This window comes from Dinoponera quadriceps, unplaced genomic scaffold, assembly GCF_001313825.1.
Source record: "Dinoponera quadriceps isolate SergipeBrazil2010 unplaced genomic scaffold, ASM131382v1 scaffold587, whole genome shotgun sequence".
Lineage (NCBI taxonomy): Eukaryota > Metazoa > Arthropoda > Insecta > Hymenoptera > Formicidae > Dinoponera > Dinoponera quadriceps.
In genome coordinates, this window is record NW_014554777.1 from 498,806 (window position 1) to 523,836 (window position 25,031).

The following is a 25,031-nucleotide window of genomic DNA, read 5'->3' on the forward strand; positions in this document are numbered from 1 at the left end:
CTTTCGCGGCGCGCAAGACACACGGCGTGTACACAAAGTATCGCGTTTCAGATTTCAGTGTGAGCGCATCCGTCGTGGCAAACAGAAGGTAAACACGTCCATCTTGTACGCCGAGCGACGACGCATACGCCGCGCATTTTTGTACGCCACTAATTGTACATTAATAACGCGCGAGCGTGCGCACGCGTCGTCATTGAATACCGATGAAGTGCGCTGTCTGATCGTGAATCGTTGCCGGTCGGCTTGGACAATTTTTTTAACTCGCTTATATACACGTATACCTACATATATATAATTTATCTCCATATGTTTGTACGTCGCAAGTATTTAACCACAAGCATTTAACCGTTCGATCGATCATTAATGTTTTTACGCACACGCGTGCTCGCTGCTTCTAACAGATCATCAATTTCATTGTGCGCGGCTGTACGTAACAATTCCGATATACCAACATTCTCGATAAAAATACGTGTCCACCGGCGGCAATGTGAGGCGGAGGGGCGGCAGCTCGTCGATATGATAACGCGCGGAGAGAGAGAGAGAGACAGAGTCCGATCAAAATACGTAACAAAATTAGATACGCGCGCGCGTGCGGTGCGTCGCGAAGCACGCGCGCAAGCGGTATTTATATTGCTCCAGGATCAATTTTATCAACGGATAAATAACGCGCCGCTCGCGTTCATTTCCCGCGCGAGGAGTGGCGCGCGCGTCCCTCTCCAGATCGGCTTTAGCGGCGTCGCGATCTCGTAACGCGCCTCCGTGCCAAAACGATTCCGTCGGAGTGCGCGCCGTTATCGTCGGCTATCGTAATGTACATAACGCGCGCGCCGGCATGGTCGCGGATTACTTATCAATGAGCCGCGTGTTTATTTTCCGCAGCCGGAGTCAACGCATTAACGCGCCGTGTATAAGGCCGCGGCTATCAGCGTCGTCGTTTCAGTTGCAGCTCTGATAGTCAGTCAACCGAGGGAATTTTTCACGTGCGCTCCTTGCGGCGACTCGGCGGGCAGCTGCGCAAGAGGAGCGGACCGGCTACGTGGGAGGACGAGCGCGCGCTGCGTTTGATCGCCGCGAAGAGTGTTTGTCACCGTTTATTGGTACGTGTGCAAGTAAGAGACACGCGATCGTTATTACACGCGCGTATCCGTGCAATTTCACGCATTAAGCTTCCGCGACAACGGGGCTTGCGCGAGTATTATGCCAATTTACGAGGCCGCGCGTATGTGTATGTGCGCGCGCGCGCGTTTGTGTCACTTACGGATAGGTCGTGGCGATTAATTAATCGGTTAAATACCGTTGCCCCGAACGCACGATGTCGCGTATTCTCGCGGCACGTAACGCTTATCGCGAAACCGTCAATTTTGCAATAACGTCGCAATCGTCTCTCGCGGCGCGGTTCGAGGAACTCGTAGGGAACACATGTTGAACCCCCTCTCGATATGTTGTATCGCGGATTTGCCTCTTCAGAGAAAAGTTCCAGTTCTGCGGTCGCGGCGAAAATTTAGGTAAATCTTCAGAGGGCAGATTGGGGATTCGAAATTAATAACGTTGAGAGAGAGAGAGAGACAGAGAGAGAGAGAGATGTATTTATCTTGCTTTGCCTCTGCAGAGAAAAGTTGAAATTGTGCGATCGTAGCGGAAATTTCAGCAAGTCTTCAGAGGGCAGATCTGTGATCCGAAATTAATAACGTTGAGAGAAAGAGGGAGATAGATGTATTCATTCTGCGCTCTCTGCAAAAGTTCCTCTTCAAGCGCAATTAAGATACAATATAGAGGTGAAAAAGACATGAAAAATATAATGTAGCAGAAAAGAAGTGAGAGAAAAAATACAAAAGAGAGAGAGAGAGAGAGACAGAGATTAATAAATTAATTTGTATAATAGTATAATTAATTTCTTAATTTATTTATTTACAAAGATATCTTAAAACGAGAAGTGCTTGACTCGAGACGATCTTAGATATTGCCAGCAAATATAGTTCGAAGACGCGATAACACGCGTGCAAATTAGTTATTATTTATTTCCTAGAAATCGCTCAATTAACGACGTTTGTTGATTCGTATCTTCCTAGAAATCGCTCAATTAGCAACATTCGTTGATTGATATCAATCGACAGCTCTACAATCGATCGGCGTGATTCTATCTTTTTTCCATTCGAGTTTCTTATTCAAGTCGCAATCGAACTCAAGGATAATGCGTGCCGACCGCAGTTGTAGTTGATCTCATTCCGCGACAATAAACATGAGTCTGCTTGTGATTAATCGCGGATTTCGCGTTGCGTGAATTATAACACGGCGCTTAAGCGTGTCCATTCAATCGTCCCAGAAAATCTCGTAAAAAATTCCTCATCGCATCGATATTACATCCGCGAACGTAACTGCCGTAGCAATTAAGTGGCGCCGATAGGCAGCGGTGATAGTGCGTCGCACACAAATACATATATTCACACACACACACATAGAGTCTCTACTCTGCCGCACGGTGCGGTGGCAGGGTAGATTGATTTTTCGCCCCCTGACGTCACAGCGAATCCAGCATGCGCGTGACGGTTAACCACGGTGCCGATATCGGTACCGGTGCATGTTCTCAGAAGTATCGCGCTTCTCGTACCGAATGAAATTGAACCAGGTGAATTTACCGCTTCGCTAATCGTTCTTTCACGAAAGCACCGAGTCCGACCATCAGTTCGGGACTAATTGCTTCGACTATCGGGCAACCTCGACTGTGTTGTAACGTAACGCAATAACCAATCGTTATTGCGACGGTACCGCTTCCCGCCAAATGGCACTTGTCCTGGCCGGATGAACAGTGTTATTCGTACGTCGACACGAACGTAATCGACCTTACGATCCTGAAGCGAATTTGATCCCGCTTCGATCAGCCGCGATCGTCTCGCGAAGAAGTTAAACTTCAAAACAGACGTAACTACTCGGACCGCCGTTTCCAATCAGACGAACGACGTGCTCGCGGGCCCCGCGCGGAAATCGCGCGAGAAACTCCAATCACCATTGCCGAGGAGCGATTTGGCACGGTGATCATTCCCGGAACAATTTGTGCGACGATATCTTCCGCGAAAACACTGACCCTCCCGTGAGAGCGAGATCGGTACGCGGCGCATCACCGCGGCCACGAACGAGGGGCGAGAGAAGGCCGGAAGGTGAGACGAGGGTGAGGGTAGGACGCGTTTATAAAATAACAGCAAGACCACGCACACATATCGGTCGATACAGGGCGGGGGGAAAGGGCAAAGGAGAGAGGACGAAAGAGGCAACAGCGGACACACGGGTCGTGGTGGAGTCGGAGAGAAGAGAAGCGGAGAGAAGCGTCGGGGTCACGGCGGGTTCATTCAGCGGCGAGCAGTTCGCCGGCTGCTGTCGGACTCGTCTCGTCGATCGCGACCCTCTCTTCTTCCCCTTCGTGTGGTCGTTTCCTCTCTGTCATACCGGCGACTCGATAGAACCTTCTCCTCGTTCTTCACGCACCCTTATCCTACCCTAATCGTACGTTTTTCACGTCCGAGGCAGCACCGCGCCCGTCGAGAGAGACCTTCGACGACGACGACATCGACGAAGGTCTCGATCGACCTTTCCCTTCCCTTTCTCTCTCTCTCTCTCTCTCTCTCCCCCTCTCTCTCTCTTTCTCTTTCTCTTCCTCCTTCCACCTCGTTGTTAGGAGAAGTCCGCTGCGAAACGAGTCACCGACGAGCGTTCGCGACTGTACTTCGCCGTACTCGACCTGTGTCCAGCGTACTCGCGTGTGAGAAAGAGAGAGAGAGAGAGAGAGAGAAAGAGGAAGAAAGAGACACGTGCGTCGACATGACACAGGCTGCACGACGCCCGGTCGTCTTCGTCGTCCACCTGGCTCAGCCTCGGCGGCAGCGCGCGGTGGCGGCAGCGTCAGCATCAGCGTCAGCGGAGGCGGCGGCGGCGGCGGCTTCGATCGGCCGGCGGCCCTCGTAAGCGGAGGTGGGTCAACTCGAACTGGCGCTCGAACGACCAGTCGTTGACAGGTGGTGCGCAGTTCTGGTCGGTACACGCGAGCGAGCGCGCGCCTCGACACACGCGAACCCCCCGCGTTCTCGCGATTCTCCCCCGAATGCACGCAAGCTCCCTTCGCCGCGGACGGAGATCCCTCGCTCTTGGGTCGCCCCGTCGTTCGGGAGCACAGGTCGGAGAACGGAAAGCCGCGGAGACGAGAGCTCACGAGGAGGAGGGGACACGGCCAGGGAGGATCTCGTAGAAGGGTTGCTGTCGCGAGAGGGACATCGTCGAGACAGAACCTCCCGCCGTCTGGGGAGCCCCGGTCGCGACGAGCCGTCGTCGTCGCGAGTCGCATGGAGCACGCGGACGGAGGACGTGCGATCGTACTGAGAAAGACGCGAGCGAGCCGCCCCGTGACCGGCAGGATCGCAGAGCGGAAGCCGCAGGAGCGAGAGGAGACTAGTGAGTGAGGTCGGGGAGGCCGGAGAGAATTCGCGACACCAGCGGAGCGCGATCCCAGCGTTTGCGGCAGCGTTGACCCGAGCACAGGTTAGAGTTAACCGGAGCGCGGTTTCGCCGCTTTCGGAGCGCACCCGTTTCTTTCCCCTCTCGCTTCTCCTCCCCGCGTAATGTCCCTCCTCACTCGGCCATCCCGCCGAGACATCGCTCGGAACGTCGCGCGGAGCGTCCCGGTTGCGCCGCGATGTGCAGCTTCTTCTTCTCCTCTTCCTTCTTCTTCTTCTTCTAGTTCATCGTCGCGCTCCAAGAGAAGACGAGCGGGAGGAGCGGCGATCGTTAGATCCCCCGTTTGTCTCATCTGCGATTCACGATTACGCGCTGCAGCAGCTCTCTCTCTCTCTCTCTCTCGCTCGCTCGCTCGCTCGCTCGCGCGCCCACCTTCTCCCGCGTCTCTGTGCGTTCTCTGTTGTGTTCGCATAAGGGAGAGACATCCGCTCGCTCTTCGTCAACAGGCGGGAGGGCACAACGCGCAACTAATATCTCGTGCGTCGACTGGACCTGCCTCCTCTTCTCTTTTTCTCTCTCTCTCTCTCCCTTTCTACTTCTGTCTTCTTCTCTCTTTCTGTTTTCCTCTCTTCGACTACGCGTAGTCGATTACATACGTATGCATATACGTTACGTCTATATATCGCGCTTCATTCGCGCGAGAGTGTGCCGCCTCACCAAACCCGTCGCGCCTCCGCGCTGTCGCGTGTATTCGCGCAGCATGCGTCAGCCTGAGTGAGCAAACCGGCGTGCAGCTGTCACACACACACAGAGAGAAAGAGAGAGAGAGAGAGAGAGAAAGATCGCCGCCACGAGTGTATCCCGGTCGTGCGATTTTCGCGGACTCGCTGCCGGTGCCGCCTACGGAGAAGGATCGTCGTCGCGGTCACACCTCGTCGTCGTAGTCATCGTCTTAGCCGTCGTCGTAGTCATCGTCGCGGGAGAGAAGCCGGCAGCGGTCGGAGAGACGCATAATACGAATCGATCACGAGTAAGTCACTGCTCCGCCAGAACGATAGTCGCGCTCGACGTCAACGTCGTCATCGTTGTTTTTCGCTCGTCGCCGTCGACGTCGTTCCAGCGACACTCGGGCGCCGTTAGTCGCGCGTGCCGGAGTTGCTAGCTCCGAGAAGGAGGAGGAGGAGGAGTCTCCCTCGCGAAATGCACCGAGACTACCGCCTACTCGTTACCCGCGAGGCTCTCTCTCTCTCTCTTTGCGAGAGGAACTATTTCGAGAGAGAGAGAGAGAGAGAGAGAAACGATCCGGAAAGGGCGAGAGAGAAAAAGAGAGCGGAAAGAAATCCGAGGTGCTCCGCGATCGACGCGGCTCTTGTCGATACGGCTTTATCGTCGCGTGGCCGTTGACTATTATTCCACCTATTTATCTAGATCTATCCGTCCGTCTCTCTCTCTCTCTCTCTCCCGCTCTCTTCGCCCATTCGTCCGTCTCGCTTTCAACTTATATAAGAGAACACTGTCTGCATCGAGTGCGAGCGTCCCCGTCGCACGATGCAGAGGCGAGCCTCGAACTTGCAGCACCCTGGCCTTGCGAATATTAATGCAGCCGCGAAGCGAGCGAGCGGCTAGCGTTAACATTAGCGCGTATGCATTACATGCACGTTCGCGTACACGTTCGCCAGGCGCGCGCGTCGTCATCATCGGTATACAGCATTTGCATCATTCGATCGAGTGAGTTATCGCCAACTCCGTATGCGCGAGCGGTCGATAGATTTCGTTCCCGTTGCGATATAACCTTGTTACTACCCTAACAACCTTATCGTACCTCGCGCACACTTTAGTCTTTAACATTCTCGCGCATTGGGAGACATCGCGTTTTCCCAAAAACGATCCGCGAGTCGCAGGGAGAATCTCTCCACGAGACGACTGACTTCTCGCCATCCGTTCCGAGAGTCCGTACAGATGGGTGGAGCAATTAGCTGCAAGCGAGAGACAATCGGCGGTGTATGCAGAGAGAGAGAGAGAGAGAGATCGCCGGACCGTCGACCCACAGCCGTGGCACGGTTAAAAATTGATTTATGCCCTGCTCGTAACATAGGAGACGCGCCGTTTCGCTCTCGACGTTGCGGTGCGTCGCGATCATTTGGCCTAACGACCGCGTCGATTGGCTGCGCGTATCGCGATTTAAGCGGCGCGTGCCGATGCCGCTTGATTTTATCGTTGCGTCGACCACGGAGCAGGAGCGGACGACGACGACGTCGCCGTCGGATAAGGCGCGAGCACGCGGACAAGGGGAAACGACGGAAACGCACGACGAGAGAGGGACGATAAGGGGAGCACGGACGCGCCGAAATCGACAGGTACACGTGACGCGAACTCTCTGAGGCGAAACGTGACTCCGATCGGCCGGCTCTGAGAGGCACGCCTCCCGGACTGTAATAATAACGGCGACTGTACACGACGCGCACGCACCGTCGCACACAGTTCCGCGAGATTAACCGCTGAAAGAGGTCGGCAATGAGAACACCGTTTACTTAATTAATGCGGCCGACGGACGGTCGGCCGTCGCGCGGCTCGTTGACCCCGCGTGCAATTCTTAGACTTGGACCGTCCTTCGGCAGAATTGATTTACCGCTCGACGACGGCTGTGACTACGACGACTACAACGACTATGGCGACGTCGACGACGACGGTGGCGACGGTAGTGGTGGTTGCGAATCGACGGTTGCGAAGAAAGCGAACCACGACGTGGTCCCGATGGGGCCGCCTCGGTAACGAAAGGTGGAAAAAGGAAAGAGGGTGGTGCGCCGACCTCTCGGCCGCCTCGCTCGGCTTTTTTCTACTGGCGACAGCCGCCGGGGGACTGCCGATCCTCTTCTACGTCTGCGGCTGACCTCCCTCTGACCCGTTCTGCAATGCGTCAGCACGGTGTCTACGCGCCGCAATGCACGACTGCTTCTACCATCCGGCGAGGCGCGTATCTACAGTCCGTCCCCGCAAACGTTCTACATCGCTCGCTTCTCTCTCTCTCTCTCTCTCGCTCCGTTGAACTAACCCACAGTGCGGACGGTAGCACCGCAACGACCGACCTAATCGCGAGATCGGCGCGTGGTCAGCGCGTATTTCTTTTGTAAGTTATCAATCGAATTGAGAAACACATCATTTTGATAAGAACATCAATAACATCTAATAAGGGGACGAGAGAGAGAGAGAGAGAGAGAGAGGAGATTGCGAAACCTCACACGCTGTATGCGCCGCTATTCGTCGCGATCCACAAGATACACGCGGATTGCTGAATCGACTTTCAAGAACGTCCAAGTTTTTAGGGTTTTGACTATTTAAGGCAGTCTGAGAGTCGATTCGGGACTATATACGTGAATGACGTCAGGACGATATTTCTCCGACTAAATACGCTCTTGCAAAAGCGCCCAGGACGTTGAAACGGGATTTAGGATCAATGCGAGGCTTGAAAATAACCCTCGCTGGCGTGTCATTGCACAATCGAAACGTACAAAGTACCCAAATGGCAGCGCATTGTTAAAGTTAGTCATGCGTCAGCACACGTACGATTCACTGTGACGTATTAATGTTCTCTGTATAGTAACAGAAAGTAACAAATTAATTTGCTCGAGAAAAGAGAAATTACGTCCCTCGCGAGAGCTTGAGCTTTGTTTCAAACTTTCTTCCTCACACATGATTCTTTTTATCGCTCTTTTTCGTCACTCATGGTACATGAGAGTGTCTGTATCAGAGAAATTTCGTAGATTTCCGCGTTTCCGGTCAATTTGTTCCGTCCTTTCCTAATATTCATCGTGATTTTGCGCATTACGTAGCGTAGCAGCAAATGCGAAAACAACTTAACGTCAAACTAGAAAAGATCGATGAGCCTCGCTGAAGCTCGATGGCGACTTTTGTTACCGATTCTAACTGACGCATAAAACATTCGCCCATGTTACCCTGCTTTATCGCACACGCAAGAAGTACATGGTATTTAACTTATTGCAAGCATGCAATAAATCATTGTTCGCATACTTTCTGCTGTCTTTATACGAGCACGTTGGAAAACTGTGCAGTATTAGCGAATAAAAGATTGGCGCAGAACATAAAAATCTCGAAGCGAACTAAACGCATATTAATTTCGTAATATATTCGCCTTACCGCGTTAATTTCTCCGAAAGGATTCGATTTGGAAGAAATTCTGGTGATTCTGAAACATTAAGAATCGATTCCAACTTGATTGTGATCTTAACCATGCAATATTTGTTGCGTAATATCTCAACTTATCAGTTTGAATAATTAGCAACATAAGCAACTTAAATCGAAGTACAACCCTACTTTGCTGAAGAACAAATTTCTCGGATAGTGCAGCTTCGGTATTGGTCGTTTATTTATCTGTGGAGAAATTGCGTACCTAAATGCAACATGAGTGATCATATGGATGACAAATATCCTGTTTAAAATTGATATTTTTAATTAAAAAAAAATCGTTTTAGAAAGTAACACAGTAACAAATATTACTAGGATTCAAAGGGTTGGCTTATGTATGGAAGATTATGTTTCGTCTGTCCGAAGAAATTCAGTATGTTTTGCATCTATCGATTACTATATGGACGGTAAAACGATTTGTCAAGAATACTAATTGTCATCCGCTGGATTATTTTACCGAATCCACAAATTATTTTCTTTTAAGAATAAATTAGTAAATGTAGAAAAACACTTTTTTGGTTCCAACAGCAAATTAACGCATCTTAAGGACAAATTCGCTCGGTAGAATACTTTCTATCCTGCAACAAAACTGTTTTTGCTCTAATTATAAGTAATTTGCTAATTTGGTTATGCTAATTAAATGTTTTGCTATCGCAACGAATATGCAATAGCAACGATGCTTTCGATACAACAGCAAAATTATTTTTCTCTGTGTGCAATCCCCATACGTAACTGACAAATACATTATGGCGTAAGATAAATATGTCACTATTTTGCCGACGAAGTAGATAGAACGAGTACTGATAGATGCCTGTAGAGCGCGACGCATTAGCAATTGTAGTCGAAAAGTAATGGTTACAGTCGTGTGAAGACAATCGTTAGAGACAGTCGTGAATATCGGCAGGTGTTAACAAGCAAGTATAAAAGATGGCTTATCCTTTCGTTATTTAAACACATTATTACTTATCGGCACAAGTATAACTTTGAAAACTCGGAAAAACTTGATTTTTTTTCTCATTTTTCCCGCGGAAAAAGCCGAAAAAAATGGGAGAGTTTTTTTTTAACTATAACCACGAAATACCTAGTATATTTCTACACCTTTTAGTTATTATAACACGAAAGCGAGTGCACACGAGAGTGTGCAGTCGTAATAGTCGATAGGCGGGATTCTAACAGATATTTGTTAGTATTTTCCGGAAAATGTATTTCAATGCGCACGGATGACACCTGTCACCCGCGCGACCACTGTAGGGTTTTATATTGCTCGAAATGTCGCAAACACGCGGTGAAGAACTACATTCGGAAGAGATAAGCGGATCGCACGCGGCAATCTCCGTGTGAAATTTCTCGGACGAAACACGCGCGAAGCCTCGCGCTTTGTACGATAAAGACCGCCGGTACTTCTCATTTGCCTATCTAAATATTTTCCGACGTCTCTGCGCGTCGATGCGCCTCTCATACCACGTGAGCCGTAATTGTATATGCACGTGAGCGCATGTCATAACGAGAGCATGTGCGAGCAGCATAAATACGTTCCGCACGAGATGCCGGAGAGAATGGCGTGTATCTCATGTTTCAGCGTTGATTTTTTGCCGAGATACGGTTGTCACAGGCGTTCTGACTTTTATGGATGCCTGCAGCGCGGCGTCCTTTGCCGTCTAACACGGCGGCACGCGCACAACACATCGTAGTACGTTCGCGTCGCGGACTTGACACCTCTCACTTCGGGAGCGGCGACGCGCTTGTCTAAAGAGAAGAAGACGCGTTAACTTTGTAGCTGGGCATCAGTCCCCGTCAAAGGATTCGCCGCCGGTCTAGATCTCCGTGTAGAAAAATCGTAGAGACGTGGGACAAATTGCATTCGGAAGCTGAGACCGCCTCGCTCCCGATGAGAGGGGGATGGTCGTTTCCCTATATAGTCTCTGAGATTATTTTAGCTGATAAAGCGATACGTTACATCGCTTTATCTCTTTCTCCCGAACTGAAAATAGAAATACGATCAAAAGAGTGCGATTTCGACTCGAGCGATGATTCGACTGTAACCTTTGGCTACTTTACATTGTCGATTACGAGAGTTTACATATTTGTCTGCCTACTATCTACTTGTAGATAGTAGTAGACTATGTAACTATTTAATGTAGCGCTGGATAAGACCCGATAACGACACGATTACGCTCGCGAATTGTATATTTAAAAATACGATGTCAAATAGACACGCGAAAAGTCCGTTCCTACACTAATTATCTTCCCCCCTCCCCCTCCCCCACTGCCGATCGATAGTTTTGCATATAAAGCTCTCGTCGATACGATTCCTCGAAGCGGGGAGCACACGCGTGTATAGATAAGATACATTCCATTTCCAATTCATTTTTAATTGAGATGCGCAACGTAACTGATTTGCTGAATGAACGGCTCGGGGACTCGCTACAAATTCTATTTCACGAAAGTAGGTCTCATCCAAAGACATTTCCCGGAAAGCGTCAGCGAAACAAGCGGACTATTGAGCGACGACGCTTTCGATTTTCGCATCGTGACTCAGTGAATATCACGCTTGCATACTTAGACTGGTTGTCATCTAGCGTTATCGACATGTTTCCTGTAAACGCACAGCGTTATCGTAATAAGCGGATATTATAACATTATTCCCGTCACATCGGCGGGCATGTTGCCTACGTTGTTACCACGGCTTGCGTTTCGCGTGAAAATTGCGGGCACTCAAATTCCCTTGCTTCCCGTGACTCCATCTGTTTTTTCCGGCCGGTCAAATTGAATTTGCGATTGTCGAAGGTTATAAATAACACTCAAACCGCATCATTTGTCATGCGGTTTTACCTTCAAGGATTCTTCAACGTCGTTTATAACTTTAGAAGCATTGTGGCTGGCTCGGAGTTTTGGAATTCTCCCAGATTATACAGTCTCAAGTTTTGATTCCTACTTAAAAAAGAGCATTCGTCATTTTTATTTATTTTATTAGCTATTAGTTTCAGATGTTACACATCTAGTATTAGTTGTATTTTTAATTTGATAGCAAGAGATATCTCGAAGTTCGATCGTGAATTTTACAGATTTACATACTCGATAAAGAATAGATAAAATACAATCTATCGTCAATCAACTGGGCGTACATTACTCAATGATAAGGAAATCGAACAACATCTAATATTAAATCCAGGTATGGCTTGACCGAACGTTCATGAATATTCGACTGATACGCACATATATAACTTCGCGAAGGAGCTACCCCGAAGAAGTTCCCGGAAATATTTCGTTACGTTCCAACGTGTTTTGACGCGCTGCGTCTGAATGCATATATTCGACGAGCGCGTAATAATGAGGGTCAATTTCTCCGGACAGGAAACCAAAGTCACAAAGCGAGAAGCCAACGAGAAGTTGAATGGAGATTCGTGAGAGGGAAGTTTAGTATAGCGCGCGCACACAGCCGCCGAGAATGAAGTTTATCGAGCGATGAGGACTTGGAGAATGAATCGGACAGAGAGAGAGAGAGAGAGAGATCGGTGCTATATGTCGATGCGTCTGTTCAGGGTTAAGGTGATATAGAAGTTGAGGTTGCGAAGGTTCGTTTCTAAATATAGCGGACGCTTCCGTAGGGTCAAATCAATAGGCACGGTTGCGTATATATATGTATCCAGAATGCCTAAACTCGTCGCGAATTCTCTTCTAGGCTTAAAATACATCCGTGCCTGTTCATACACGCGCCTTCGACATACGTGCGGCGATGTTCTATCTCCCGCAGATAAATGTATCATGCGATCTTCGCGCAATTCATCCAGTTTCCATCCCGATGATAGATGATGGCAATTGTAAATTATTTTCGGCACGAATGTGTTCCTCCTTCTCCGCCTTCTTCATCTTCGATCGTCCCGCGATCAAGCTCGCAGGTCAAGATCGACAGTAGCTTCTCCATTAGGGCTTGCACGTTACAGGACCGATCGAATATTGATATTATGCATTTATGCTCTTGTTCCACGCCATCGATCTAATTCAAACTTCTCTATACTCGAGCGGTAATCGCGATTTATTATGTATCGGCGCAAGCGGAGAGAGTCGTCTTTCGATGTTCTCACACGGTGCTCATATCTGTCTTCAAAAAGAGTCGATTCACCTTGCGCTTGGTGTCTGTGAGCCGCTAAATGATTCATGCGACAGACGCGACATAGAGCGGCACTTAAAGACACTTAAAGACACAACACTGCACAACAAAGAGCCATCGAAAGTACCAGACGTAACTAAGTCCACGTGTGCTTCCGTGTGCAACCAAGGCGAGGCGTCCGAGGTTTAGGACACCTTCCCTCGTAGTGGCTCTCTATTCTCGCAGCGAAGAGCGCGATCCTTAACGTAGTCCAGAGTAGTTAAAGTAATTTAGAATATGGCTCAATCAAGAGTGATTAGCCGTGAGTAGAAAAGATTAACGTGTTCCGTTTTCGTCAGTTCTAGCGTACACTCCATCGGCGTCGACGAGCTCGTGGACGTCGCGTTCCAGTCCGGGGTCGGATGTGGTGCACGCACTTGGCGACTACGGAAACGACAGCGGCAGCATCTACGGATCCGAGGTTAGCGGTCCATCCGAGCGATCTGGCAGGTGAGAGGATATATTGCATGAAAAGGGGAGACTGCCGGTGATGGACAATGAGCAACCGCACCAGGAACTGGTCAAGTGCGTGGTCGTGGGTGACACGGCAGTCGGAAAGACCAGACTGATCTGCGCCAGGGCCTGCAACAAGCACGTGTCACTGTCGCAGCTTCTGACCACTCACGTGCCCACGGTCTGGGCTATCGACCAGTATCGGATCTACAAGGATGTAAGTTCGCTTATAATCTATATCACGGATTACGTCTCGAATCGAAGCGAATCGGATCGTTCCGATACACCAGAAGAAAAAAAGTATCTAAATAATAAAACATATCTATTCGGTGGATAATAATAACCTATTTGCTTAAATTTAAATTCTTATTTTCAAACAAAATCACATCGTGAAAAGTTACGGTTTTAAGAAAATATGTATATTTCCTTATTAAAAAGAAAGAAAGTCTCAGTGAAAAAATGTGTATATTAATATAAGTAAACATATTATTAGAGTACTCGTCGAGTACACGTTTTATATTTTAGATTTTTCTCTCGGTATAATAAACAGCGTAAATTGCTCGGCGAGTCTGGAGAGATTTGAGATGAAAGCTGAGGCGTTTCCGAGAAAAATCAATATGATAATTTTGTCATCTCAAAGATACATGTATTGCGTTTTTTCTGTGCACGTGTGTGTATCAGGTGTTGGAGCGATCCTGGGAGATAGTAGACAACGTGAACGTGTCGCTACGTCTCTGGGACACGTTTGGCGATCACGAGAAGGATCGACGTTTCGCGTACGGCAGGTAAGATCGTCGCCGAGAGCGGCATTTCGTGCGACGAGTCTAATCTGGGGATGGATCTCGTTAGGTCCGACGTCGTTTTACTATGCTTCTCCATAACCAACCCCGTTTCCTTGCGGAACTGCAAGGCGATGTGGTATCCCGAGATAAGGAGGTTCTGCCCGCAAACACCGGTCCTACTGGTCGGATGCAAAAACGATCTACGATACATGTATCGGGACGAGACTTATCTCAGCTATTTTCGCGACCGCAGTCCCTTTGTGAGGTAAGTCATTTGTCCGTGAGAGACGGATCGATTGAAGAGGACTCGCCGGGAATCCCCTTGTTCGATCGAGTCGAATCTTACACATCAGAAGTGCAGCGCCGATCTCAATGTTTTCGCTGAGATGGAATTTCTGATTTAATCGATAATGAGATCTTAATCCTTTAACAAAAACGACTATACGTCTTCGTTTACTTGCTTGACTAATTTTCGATTCACCAAGTTCATCAGTCAATTATTCCTTTGCGTTTGCCATTCTTCTCGTTTATTTCTTCGGAAGTTTGCAATAATCTGTAACAACGTGATTTTAAACCAAATAAAGCCAACCGTTCTAAAAATATATTTTTTCAAAAAACTAGTCTAAGCCAGTCTATTCCGATCGCCCGTTGTGTCCCTTCCATCGAATCACAAGCGAAACTCGCGTGTGGTTCCCCAAAGTCGATTTTTTTAACTGTATGTAAAACCCATTGAATCGCAACGATGCTCTTCCAACGGTGGCCAGTTTACCGAAGTGTGCCGAAGTATTGATTTCACGGGAGTCTTCGTGAGCTTTCCCGGGCTTACCGGAATTTCTTTTAACGACGAAAAAATATTCATTACACGACCACGTTTACACGGCATCGCGGCATATGAAATTTATGACGGCAGCGCGGCGATCGATCGAAAAGCTTAAAATTTCCCACGGACGGGCAATCGGGTCGAACCAAAATTAACCGGGCCTTGACATACGGCGAGTCTACTGCTCTCGCGGGAGAGAGAGAAAGAGCCTGAAGGTTCCTCGTGACTTTCAGAAAGCCCTCCTGTCGTACGAGCTCGATCGTAATCATATTGACGTCATCGCCCGGTTGCAGTTTTATCCTCTTTCGTTTCAATTATCTTCTCCGCTAACGATGTTCGCGCAATATACTACATCGCACTGCACTTCACATCCAACCGACGACGCGTAATCATTTGGTCCTTCGTTCGCGATTGTTCGCAGGGCTACGAGGAAGAGCGATCTGGTCATGCCGGATCAGGCGCGAGCGGTGGCGCGAGAACTCGGCGTGTGCTATTACGAGACAAGCGTCTTCACTTATTACGGTGTAAATGAGGTGTTCGAGAACTCGATACGAGCCGCTTTGATTGCGCGTCGTCAACAGCGTTTCTGGATGACGAATCTGAAGAGAGTGCAGAGACCTCTTTTACAGGTAACGAATAACATGCGAAAAATTGATTTCGTGATAAATCTTCATCCTCGAGTGATGACGAAGGATTAGCGTATCCCTGCGATTGCTAATGTGTACGAAAAGACAGATGTAAGATTCAGGGTTGATATGACACGTTACAATATTATAACAATATTGTTACCGTTACATGTTACTTTTCTCTAGTAACAATTTGATATTTTTCTTCGTTAGTGACAGTGTCGGTAACGCGATTATATTTGTTGCGCAACGGTGAGGAATATAACAATTAGGGCGGGAACATAAACTTATGCATAACGTCTTGATAATTTGTAGATTCAGCAAAATAATTCAGCGAGTAGCAATTGGTATTCTTAACAAACCGTTTTGCTTCTCCACATAATAAATGACAGATATTATTGCAACAGCATAAAATTTGTTGCGCCAGCAAATTATTTTTCCTCGTGTAGAATACATTAACATGGGATGTATGGCAATATTCAAAATTTGATGAAAAAGTAGCAGAAATTATAAGCACCCGTTAATTCTTGAATAACGAGTTATTTCTTCACTGGGTAACAAGTAAAGGTAACGAATTGCTTTAAAAATCAACTTCCCCGACCCTGATAAGATCAATTGCAATCAATCAAGAAGGCCAAACTCACGGTCTTTTTGATGTCGAATTTAATTAAGACTTGAATCGTCTCTCTCTCTCTTTCTCTCGCTTTCTCTCGTTGGAGGAGATCACGGTTGAATTGACGAGAGAAACCCCCGTGACGCCTCGATCAATTCTATCGAGACGCCAATTTTGTTTGGCAGGCGCCGTTCTGCCCGCCGAAACCAGTGCCGCCGGAGGTATGTCTGGCCGCGAGCACCTACGAGGAGAATATGAAGACCCTGTGGACGAAGCCGGTCCACACGGACGTCACTCTAATTGCCGGCAATTGTACGTTTTCGGCTCATCGGTGCCTGCTCGCCGCGGCGTCGCCGGCGTTCCATCGACTGTTCTCGATGGAACTCGCCCACGAGTTGACACCACGTAGCTCCAGCGAGTCCAGCATGGTATATCCCAGCTCTATCAGGTTCGGAGGTAGTAACAGGATAACACAATAACACATGTTTCCCTTATTCTCCCGTCAAGGTGAGCACTTTTGGCGAGGCCACCGTCGGTGACTTCAACGACGATACTGAGTGCCTAATTCGTATCGATCAAAGCAAACCCGCAAAGTGAGTTCATTCTGCCACGTATGTTCTACACCTGCGTCAGTTAACTCTTTATTCGGCGAGCCATGGCACACATGCGACGGGATAATCGTATAATCTCTTTCGTGAGATCGTAACCAAGGTGTCGAAACTAACTAACGCATGAACGCTCTGTTGGAGGGAGTGTGGTGATTTTTGCTAACTAACAATTACTAACAGACGCATCCACGCAATTAAAAACGTCCCCCACTTCAGCATGCCGGTGTAATTGCCTGCCAGCCATCGCTGTCGCTTGCGCGACAATGCCGTTGCCAAATAAAGAGTTAAAACGCAGCGGCCCTTTAGCATTTTTCTCTTGCACGGTTTTCGTTCAATCTCGGCACAATCCACTTACGTAGCGACGGAACTGAGTTTGCAAAATACCTGTAATTATGAGACGTTTGTATGTACCATCGGCCGCGACTAAGGGCCGTGATTAGCGCCCCGGCACAAACAAATCGGTGTACGTTGCAGAGTTTGGGAACAACTTAAGCGACGATCGAGTTTTCAAGTACTGCCGACGATGGATAATCAGAGGAAGACTAACGGCGCGACGAGGGAGCTGAATCATCCTGCCTTCCAAAATATTCGTATATGTTTGGTGAGTGAGTCTTTAACCGTGCGATGCCGCGGATAACAGCCTTTAAATTTCTACGAGTGAAACTCCACTCGAAAAACGGAGTTGCAGCAGAGTCGCTTTCGAATTCGAGTGACTTTTTACAGTGACTTGTACAGTGAGTTTGAACTGAAATTAAAATCAAAACCAAATTATCCGCTTTGAATCGTCGTATTTTTACGTGAAGTCGAAATTGAATTTGAAAAATCTCACGTACTCCCCCGTTGCACAATGGTTTGAAAGTAAAAATTTTTGACCAAAACTCCGAATCTTGATAAAAAAAAGTGCTTTTCAATGTATCAAATGTATATAATGCTACCATCGCTATTTAAAATAATATAATATGTAGCGCGTATTTGACAGTGTGACAGACGTGACTAAAGATTACCTCGGATTAAGCAATCTTTTTAGCGTCACATTTACCGATAAGTGATAAAAAATAATAAATAATAACAATTTATGATTATTTGACTGTAGGGCATCATAAAACTGCATTTTCATCAACTTGAGGTGACACCTGAAAAAGTGAATTTTGGCCGAGAAATATCTATCTCAGACCACTGTGCATGTTATAAGAGTGGTGATATTTTCACTATTACTTCGAGTGAATATTTACTCATTTCGAGTGGGATTTCGCATCGGGAACTTTAGAAAGCGGTCTCGTGTCGTCTTATCTAACTAATCGCCGACCCCGAACACTTTACAGACCGAGAACGCGAACGGAATGCAGCAGCCCACAACGGTGGTCACGCTGTCCAAGTTGATCACGCCGCAGGCGATGCAGCAGTGTCTGCAATTCATTTACACGGGAAGCTTGGATAAACGGTATCACGATCTACAAGTACGTTGGATCGGTAGAAATTCTCATAAGATGAGGCGTGTATTCGGAGAGTGTAAGGAGACCCGGTCCCCCTCCCTTATTTTTGTGTGATTAAACCACGGGAGACACGCACGTGTAGAGACGAGAGTAAGCAGTATATCCCGAATGAATCGAACGATGAAGAGCGATCTAGTAAGCTTACGATCTTGTAGGCTTGCGGTACGTGTGATGAGACTCGATCGAACAAGTTCTATTCTTCCGAATTGAACCGCCTTTGCGCATCCTCTTACCGTTCGTATCAATTGCTGTTGTCAGTGCGTCAATTATCGACACGTGTGTTGAAATTTCTCCGGTTCGCGAGGATAATTGTCGAGCGTTGAAATAGAGAGATCGCGGCCGGTTACCGAGGTCCCCGAGAGCATATCGCGTCTGCGACAAACTAAAATCGCAATTGTTGCCAAAAGTATAACAGTAACTAACGCGGATCTATTCTTTCAGACAGCTCCTATCGGGCTTCTACTGGTTAGTACAAAAGCGAGATGCGTTTTGAAATCTTGGCAGTCGCATCAGTACATACGTATACACGTTACATGCGCACGCACGCACGCACATAGTAGCCTCATCCAGCGCTGATCTTTTATCCGACTTGAGAGATTCAATTGCGTGATCATATCATCATATACGAGCATGCGCCTTTCCAATTTCGAGTCGCGTATCGATTTTTTATAAAAAGCAAACTCGACACATTACCGAGCATTGATCCGCTGTACGTTCGGCCAACGAAATGTCTCGAAGCAAACCGAACGTCGAGGAGATAATCACGGAGTAAATAAATGAGAGGTAACGTCAGAGTTAACGTGAAAAACTACGGACATCGTCGGAATTTGTTGAAATCGCGCAACTCGAAGGCGTTTGATCGTCGCGCTTTCAGAGAAAAGTTATTTTCAACGACGACGATGTCGCACGTCGATCCTCGGTTTCGCCGATAGGACCATGCTCGTTAAGCTTATAGTTCGTGAATCATCGCTACTGTAGCATTGTCTTCGACATTGTCATTGAACAGGGAGATCTCTCGAGGAGCGACTTGACGGATCGGCCTTCGGCCGGCCGACCGTGGGTCTGCATGAATACGCTTCGAATCGTTCTCACCGACATTCCTAGAATCACCGCCTCCTAGCGAGATAGGATCTCTAGCAGCCCGAAAGCAATTAGATCTCGTATCGTTTTCCTTTCGTCGATCATTTCTACGTTGACGGTGATGGCGATGGCGCACGACGTGATTCCCCGATCGCTCTTGCCCGCAGGAGATCAGACAGGCGGCCGAGTTCCTCGAGCTACCGCAATTACTCATGGTGCTCGGTAGCATACAGACGCGGGAGCAGTTTGTCAATAGCGATCTCAATAATCGGTATAAGCAAGTGGTTAGACAACGACTAGAAGACATCTGCCTGGAGCAAGGTGGGCGTTGAACGTCGTTAAAATCGCCGATCCCAAAACGCAGCCGTGTCGGACGGATTGAGAGGAAAAATCGTTGATCTCGCTACAAATTACTTCTTTTCAAAGTCAATCGTATCTCTTTGTAACATAATAATGCAATATACGTGTATTTAATAATATTATAATAGCGCTTGTTACGAAAATGAATTTTCTAAATGTAATTACTTTAGCATGCAATATTAGTCACAGATACTAAACATTCTCCCTTCTCAGCGCAATTATTTTATATTGTAAGGGAAGAATTTTGGTTTCTGATCTGACGATTCGGCACGGCTGCGATATTGGAAGCAGGAGCCTTTTAATCGCGCGAAGAACGACGAAGCGAGATTACGGCAGGTATTCTCGATCACATATGTAATTTACTCAGGTCTCTTCGCGGATGTGATGTTCGAGTTGGACGACGGCAGCGTACCGGCCCACAAAGCGATTCTCACTGCCCGATGCGACGTGATGAAAGCCATGTTCTCTGGCGATTTTCGCGAAAGCAGCGCAAAAGTCGTGAGTGTATTTTGTGTGACTTACATTACCGAGGAAGATCAGTCGAAACGATTTGAATTGAGTCGAACGAACTCAATTTCAGGATTGTATTCAGCAAATGTTCGTGTTCTTGTTTTATTTCTCGTTTGTGTAATTTTCAAATTCCCACATAGAAAAAAGTGCTAAATTCAAGTAAATAATCACTTGAACCCAATATTCCTTAGCAAATTTTTACTTGAATTAAATAAATTTTACTTGGATCAAGTAAATATATTTCACTTGGATGATTTCACTAGGAAAATATTTTACTTGGATCAAGCAAACATTATACTTGATTCAGGTAAAAATTTGCTAAAAAGAATCTTGGAGTAATTATTCACTTAAATCTAGCACTTTTTTCTGCGCACGTCAAATTACTGATCTGACTCGGTATTTCAATTTGACTCGATCGCAGTTCGTGCGATTAATTTTGTACAACCCCGAGACTTAGCTTTTTTGCCGATCCTAAACTATCAAAATGATCAAAAACTATTCGCATTAATTACCATATTAATATCGATCACGACGAATTAATGAGAGTGTATTTCGCGATTGTCCCGACGACAGATAGTCTTTCCTGGAGTGCGGGAGTACACATTCCACAAGTTGCTCTGCTACCTTTACACGGACGAGGTGCCGGCGATCTCCTCGGCCAGATGCCTGAATCTATTGGAACTAGCCAACAGACTCTGCCTTCCACGATTGGTAAATCTAGTCGAGAGCAGAGTGATCGAGGATCTCGATCGCTTGTCGCAGAACGAGGGGAACGAAGCCGTTGAAAACTGCCTGAGGTTGTTGGAGCCGTGCAAGGTCGGTGTTTTCCTTCCGCATCGAACGAACGTACAAACGATCGATCGGTCGATCGATCGATCCGTCTCGCTTGATACGGATTAAAAGACGCGCGCAATAACATAGCGGTGGCGATGGCCGTTTAACGCTTAGCTACGACTTGCAGCTGCATAATGCCGATCAGTTGGCCGACTGGTGCATGAATCATCTCTGCGTTAACTATAATAAGCTGTGCAAAATGTCGCCTCGCAGCGTACGGCTACTTCATCCGGAGAATCAGGAGTATCTGAACGAGCATCGATGGCCGCCGGTCTGGTATGTGGAAACGCGGAAACGCCTCTATGTCTTTCCGGTTGAATAATTTTGAGCGTAGTATACGCGTAGGTTCTCACTTAAGTCGATCGTTGTTCGATGGTGAAAAATACTTGCCGAATTTTGGAGATTACAGTAACAGAGGAACAGAGCACATAGAGAGATTGGGAGGAACAGGACAGGAATCGTCATGTATCTAAATGTAAAGCATTTGTTGATCTACAAGCTGACAGTCAACGAGTTCCTCGAAATCACTTTCTCATCTAGTAGTCTGCCTTTGAAAATCGAGATTTAACTTATTTAATTTACAATTATATAATATATAATATACACTCTCTAAATAGCTCTCGCTGCTACGACCTCGCGTCGTTTTTCGACACGCTCGTCATCGAGGAATTTATTTTTATTTGTAAAAACATCCTTGTCATTTTTCTTACGTAATTGTGTAAAAAAACGGACTTGATGTGGACGTAGAAAAAAATATTTACTGTCACACCTATGACGCTGGTCTCCGTGAGAGACCACTGCGTCGTACACGGTAGCAAATGTGTAAAAAAAAGAAAAACAAAATCGAGCGTGCGATATTTTTCGCCACCACTGCTGTTCAGCGTCCAGCTTTGAATATCGACGTGGTCTGTTCGACAGGTACTTGAAGGACTATGACTATTACCAGAAGTGTCTAGCGGAGCAGGACCGCGAGAACAAGCCGACGTTGAAGCGGAACCGTAATCAGTCCGGTTGCCTGTGCTTCTCAGGCTCGAGTAAAACCAGGCGGGAAGGCAGCAGCGGCGGAAACGGCGGCGGCAATGGCGGCGGCGCGACGTCGACGACGTCGAACGAGACGCCCGCGGATCGGCCGCTCTTCGACGCCTCCACCGAATCCGGCGAGCAGGCCGTATGACAGGAGCCAAGCGGCCTCAGCCGCTCCGTCAGATTCATCCTGATCCTACCTGTGCTCATGGTCTTCATATGCACTATTTTTACCATTTTGATACTGCTACAGATTTATACTTAAGCGACCGCAAAGACAACCCGGCGAGACTATATATGCGCGTACATCTAACACACGTAAGTACACGTGATGAACAGAATACACAGAACACACATGAAACAAACAAACCAGCACACATGAGATACACATGATGCCGATATCATCATGCCACGAGAAACCGACCCAGGGTCAGCCAGGAATGCATTCGATTTTAGCCCGTCGAGGTCCTTTCGAGTTCTACTCCCTTGTCTCGCGCGTGCGCGCGCGATTCATTTTTTAACGGAGCCATTCTCCGCATGCCGTGTGCATTTTTAAAGAGCGCGACAATGCCGACGACGACGACGACTCGGATCCTCGCGAGCGTCCGGGTGTTTTTTTTTTTCTACGTGTACTTGCGGTTCTCGCGACAGCTCACACTTTTATCTCTTCAGCTCGAGAAGATTGTGTATCTCGAGGCGAGACTTTGTATTTTCTACGCGTTGATTCCACGAGATGTGTACACTCAGAGACAGGATTGTGTGAACACCGATACGAATCAAGGCCGGAATTATTTTCTCCGTTCGCATATTAGTATTCCTCTTCATCAGAAGTGGCGAACGTTATAAGGATCGTTTTACGTACGGTTCAATATGTCTGTTGACTTCTTGAAATAATGGCAATTTATAAAATGCGAAAAAGTAAAATTATAGTCCGCGTTTCTTCTTTTCATAACTTTTTCTTTTTTATCTTCTATTATATTTTCTCTTTTATCTCGCATTATATCTTCCTTTTTAATATTATATCAAGGGGTTGTGATTACTTGTTCTTGTCGTGATAAATTCGTGATAAAAATAACTCCACGAGGAAAGTATGAAACACCATATCAAGATTAGACGAAGAACACGAAGACTTGGCAAGTAGCCTAAAGTTATCGAAATATCCCGCGTATGGTAAACCGATGAACGAACGCAATCACTGACATCTACACGGAGAGAAATATTTGGCTGGCATAACAAATTTGTCAGTTACTATGGTGACATCAAAAAGATTTATTTGGAGCAGCACAAATATTTGTTAGGAATATTAATTGCTATTTGCCGGGTATATGAAGAGAAAAATGATTTGTTTATGCCAACTAAATTGTATCGCTATCGCAACGACGTATTGCTACAACAGCAAAATTATCTTTTCTGACAAATCTTTTTGCTGTCGCTATAGTAACTGACAAATTTGCCATGCCAGCAAAATATCTTTCTCCGTGTGTCGCTTTTCCGTGCCTGAAAAAACAGGATCGTTGAGGAAACGAGGAAACCATAACAAGCTCGAGTGTCCACTCATATCGTTGTCCCTGATTGTGCGTTCTCGATAGGAATTGAATAATTTTAGAACGCCGCGACGGCACACGTTTCGCGAATAATAACGCAACGCGCTTTTGTCCCGCTATAAATCGTCGCCGCCTTCGTCGATGCGCGGAAATCTCGAGTGCCGGAGGATTCGGCGCGCGCGAAAGCGTCGCGGTGTACAAACAAGTAGAAAGTGAGGAGGAACACGGCGCTAATAATATTGTCGTCCTGTCATCGATGCGTGTTTAGACTGAAGAAGCTGAGCAATAGCTTTAGTTCGTAGCGCCGCTAATAGGCGATATCGTGAGACGCAGCGCGTATCAGCCTGCCAAAAAGTCGACCACCTCTCTCTCGTTTCGGTTAATCCGTTATCTCTGTCTGTCGATAGGCAAAGAGTCATCGAGCCTCACACGGCCGACATGGCGAATGGCAATCGGCCAAGTTGCATCGTTCACTTGAGAACGAGCAAGATGCGATCGGCTTTAGAAGAGTTGATCGATCTTGCGCTACTTTACGGTAAAGCGGTGTTGGGCGTTTGCGAATGTATTTTAGGTCAATGACACGGTTATCGATCACTTGAGGGGTATTTGTGTTCCCGATCGCGAGATAATCGATCAAAATCCTCGATCAATCGTATACAATTATCATGTTTAACTGTAATTACGTCTCACACGCGAAGGATTTCTTTTTCTTTGACGATGTTTAATTGTGCAATGGCGATAGGAACAATCTTCCTCTGTATTTGTTTCCATTCCAAAGACGATTCTGTAAGCTGTGCATTTTGTTCAATAATAATCGAGATACGGACATGTTGCGGCTAACTTATCTCTTATACAAGCCGAGCTTTTTCTTCAGAAAAATAAACGGAACACGCTGTCAACTCGCGGGCAGAATCAACAGAAACGCACAAACTATGAGAATTCACAAATGCAAGTGGTCAATGATCGTGTAGTAATTATTAAGGGTTTTAGTCTACAAGTAGAATGCTGAAACTATTATTTTATACGTAGTGCGACTAAACCGACGTGTCAAGTACAGATTCTCGTTTCTCACCTGAGCGTCCGAGAGATACGCGCACATTCTGTGAAATCGTCCGGTAGATGTTACGATTTGCGAAATTGAGACGTTGGTCGGATGTCTCCCGGACGTCCTTCGGACACTTGTGTCAGAAACTGGTTCGATAGCGCTTGACTACGTATAAAGTGATAGTTCGGGTATTCTGCGCTGTGATTGTCGTCGTTTACTCGAAGACGCCCAAGACTGGTACGTAGTCGTTTCAAATACACGACGTGTAAGTTTGTGCGCGAGAATTTTTACTCTTTACGAAGAAGAACATACGGCGTTCTCTCTGCGGAGTTCTCTCCGCCTCCTCTTCGACCGATCCGTATAATCTGCGATAATCAGAGTTACGCAACCCGTTTCCTCTTTTTTTTCTCTTCTTTTTTTCTGTTCCTGTACGTCCCCCCCCCC

General features: G+C 47.1%; 1 protein-coding gene across 8 annotated transcripts; it reads left to right on the forward strand.

Annotated features, from left to right (window-relative positions):
* On the forward strand, positions 1-25,025 carry LOC106741754 (rho-related BTB domain-containing protein 1). Of its 8 annotated transcripts, none has more exons than XM_014614046.1 (16): positions 1-88; positions 941-1,097; positions 13,096-13,466; positions 13,931-14,034; positions 14,099-14,296; positions 15,273-15,480; positions 16,276-16,518; positions 16,598-16,683; positions 17,173-17,299; positions 18,021-18,155; positions 18,633-18,656; positions 19,439-19,592; positions 19,999-20,129; positions 20,715-20,957; positions 21,103-21,251; positions 21,894-25,025. In XM_014614046.1, exons 3-16 carry the CDS (start codon positions 13,287-13,289, stop codon positions 22,147-22,149), a joined length of 2,238 nt encoding a protein of 745 aa, XP_014469532.1. In that variant the 5' UTR covers positions 1-88; positions 941-1,097; positions 13,096-13,286; the 3' UTR covers positions 22,150-25,025. The 8 variants fall into 8 exon arrangements, with proteins under 8 accessions (XP_014469532.1, XP_014469531.1, XP_014469538.1 ...); XM_014614045.1 differs by having other exon boundaries at positions 57-88; positions 880-1,097; XM_014614048.1 differs by lacking the exons at positions 1-88; positions 941-1,097 and adding exons at positions 3,974-4,527; positions 4,727-5,473.
* Positions 25,026-25,031: the final 6 nt, after the last annotated feature.

What these genes read in the sequence shown, in the direction of transcription:
- LOC106741754 (XM_014614046.1), top strand. Translation starts at nt 13,287, where the DNA reads ATGGACAATGAGCAACCGCACCAGGAACTGGTCAAGTGCGTGGTCGTG. An exon ending in AGTATCGGATCTACAAGGAT is followed by an intron (nt 13,467 to 13,930) that starts GTAAGTTCGCTT and finishes TGTGTGTATCAG; the next exon opens with GTGTTGGAGCGATCCTGGGA. An exon ending in GCTCCAGCGAGTCCAGCATG is followed by an intron (nt 16,519 to 16,597) that starts GTATATCCCAGC and finishes TCTCCCGTCAAG; the next exon opens with GTGAGCACTTTTGGCGAGGC.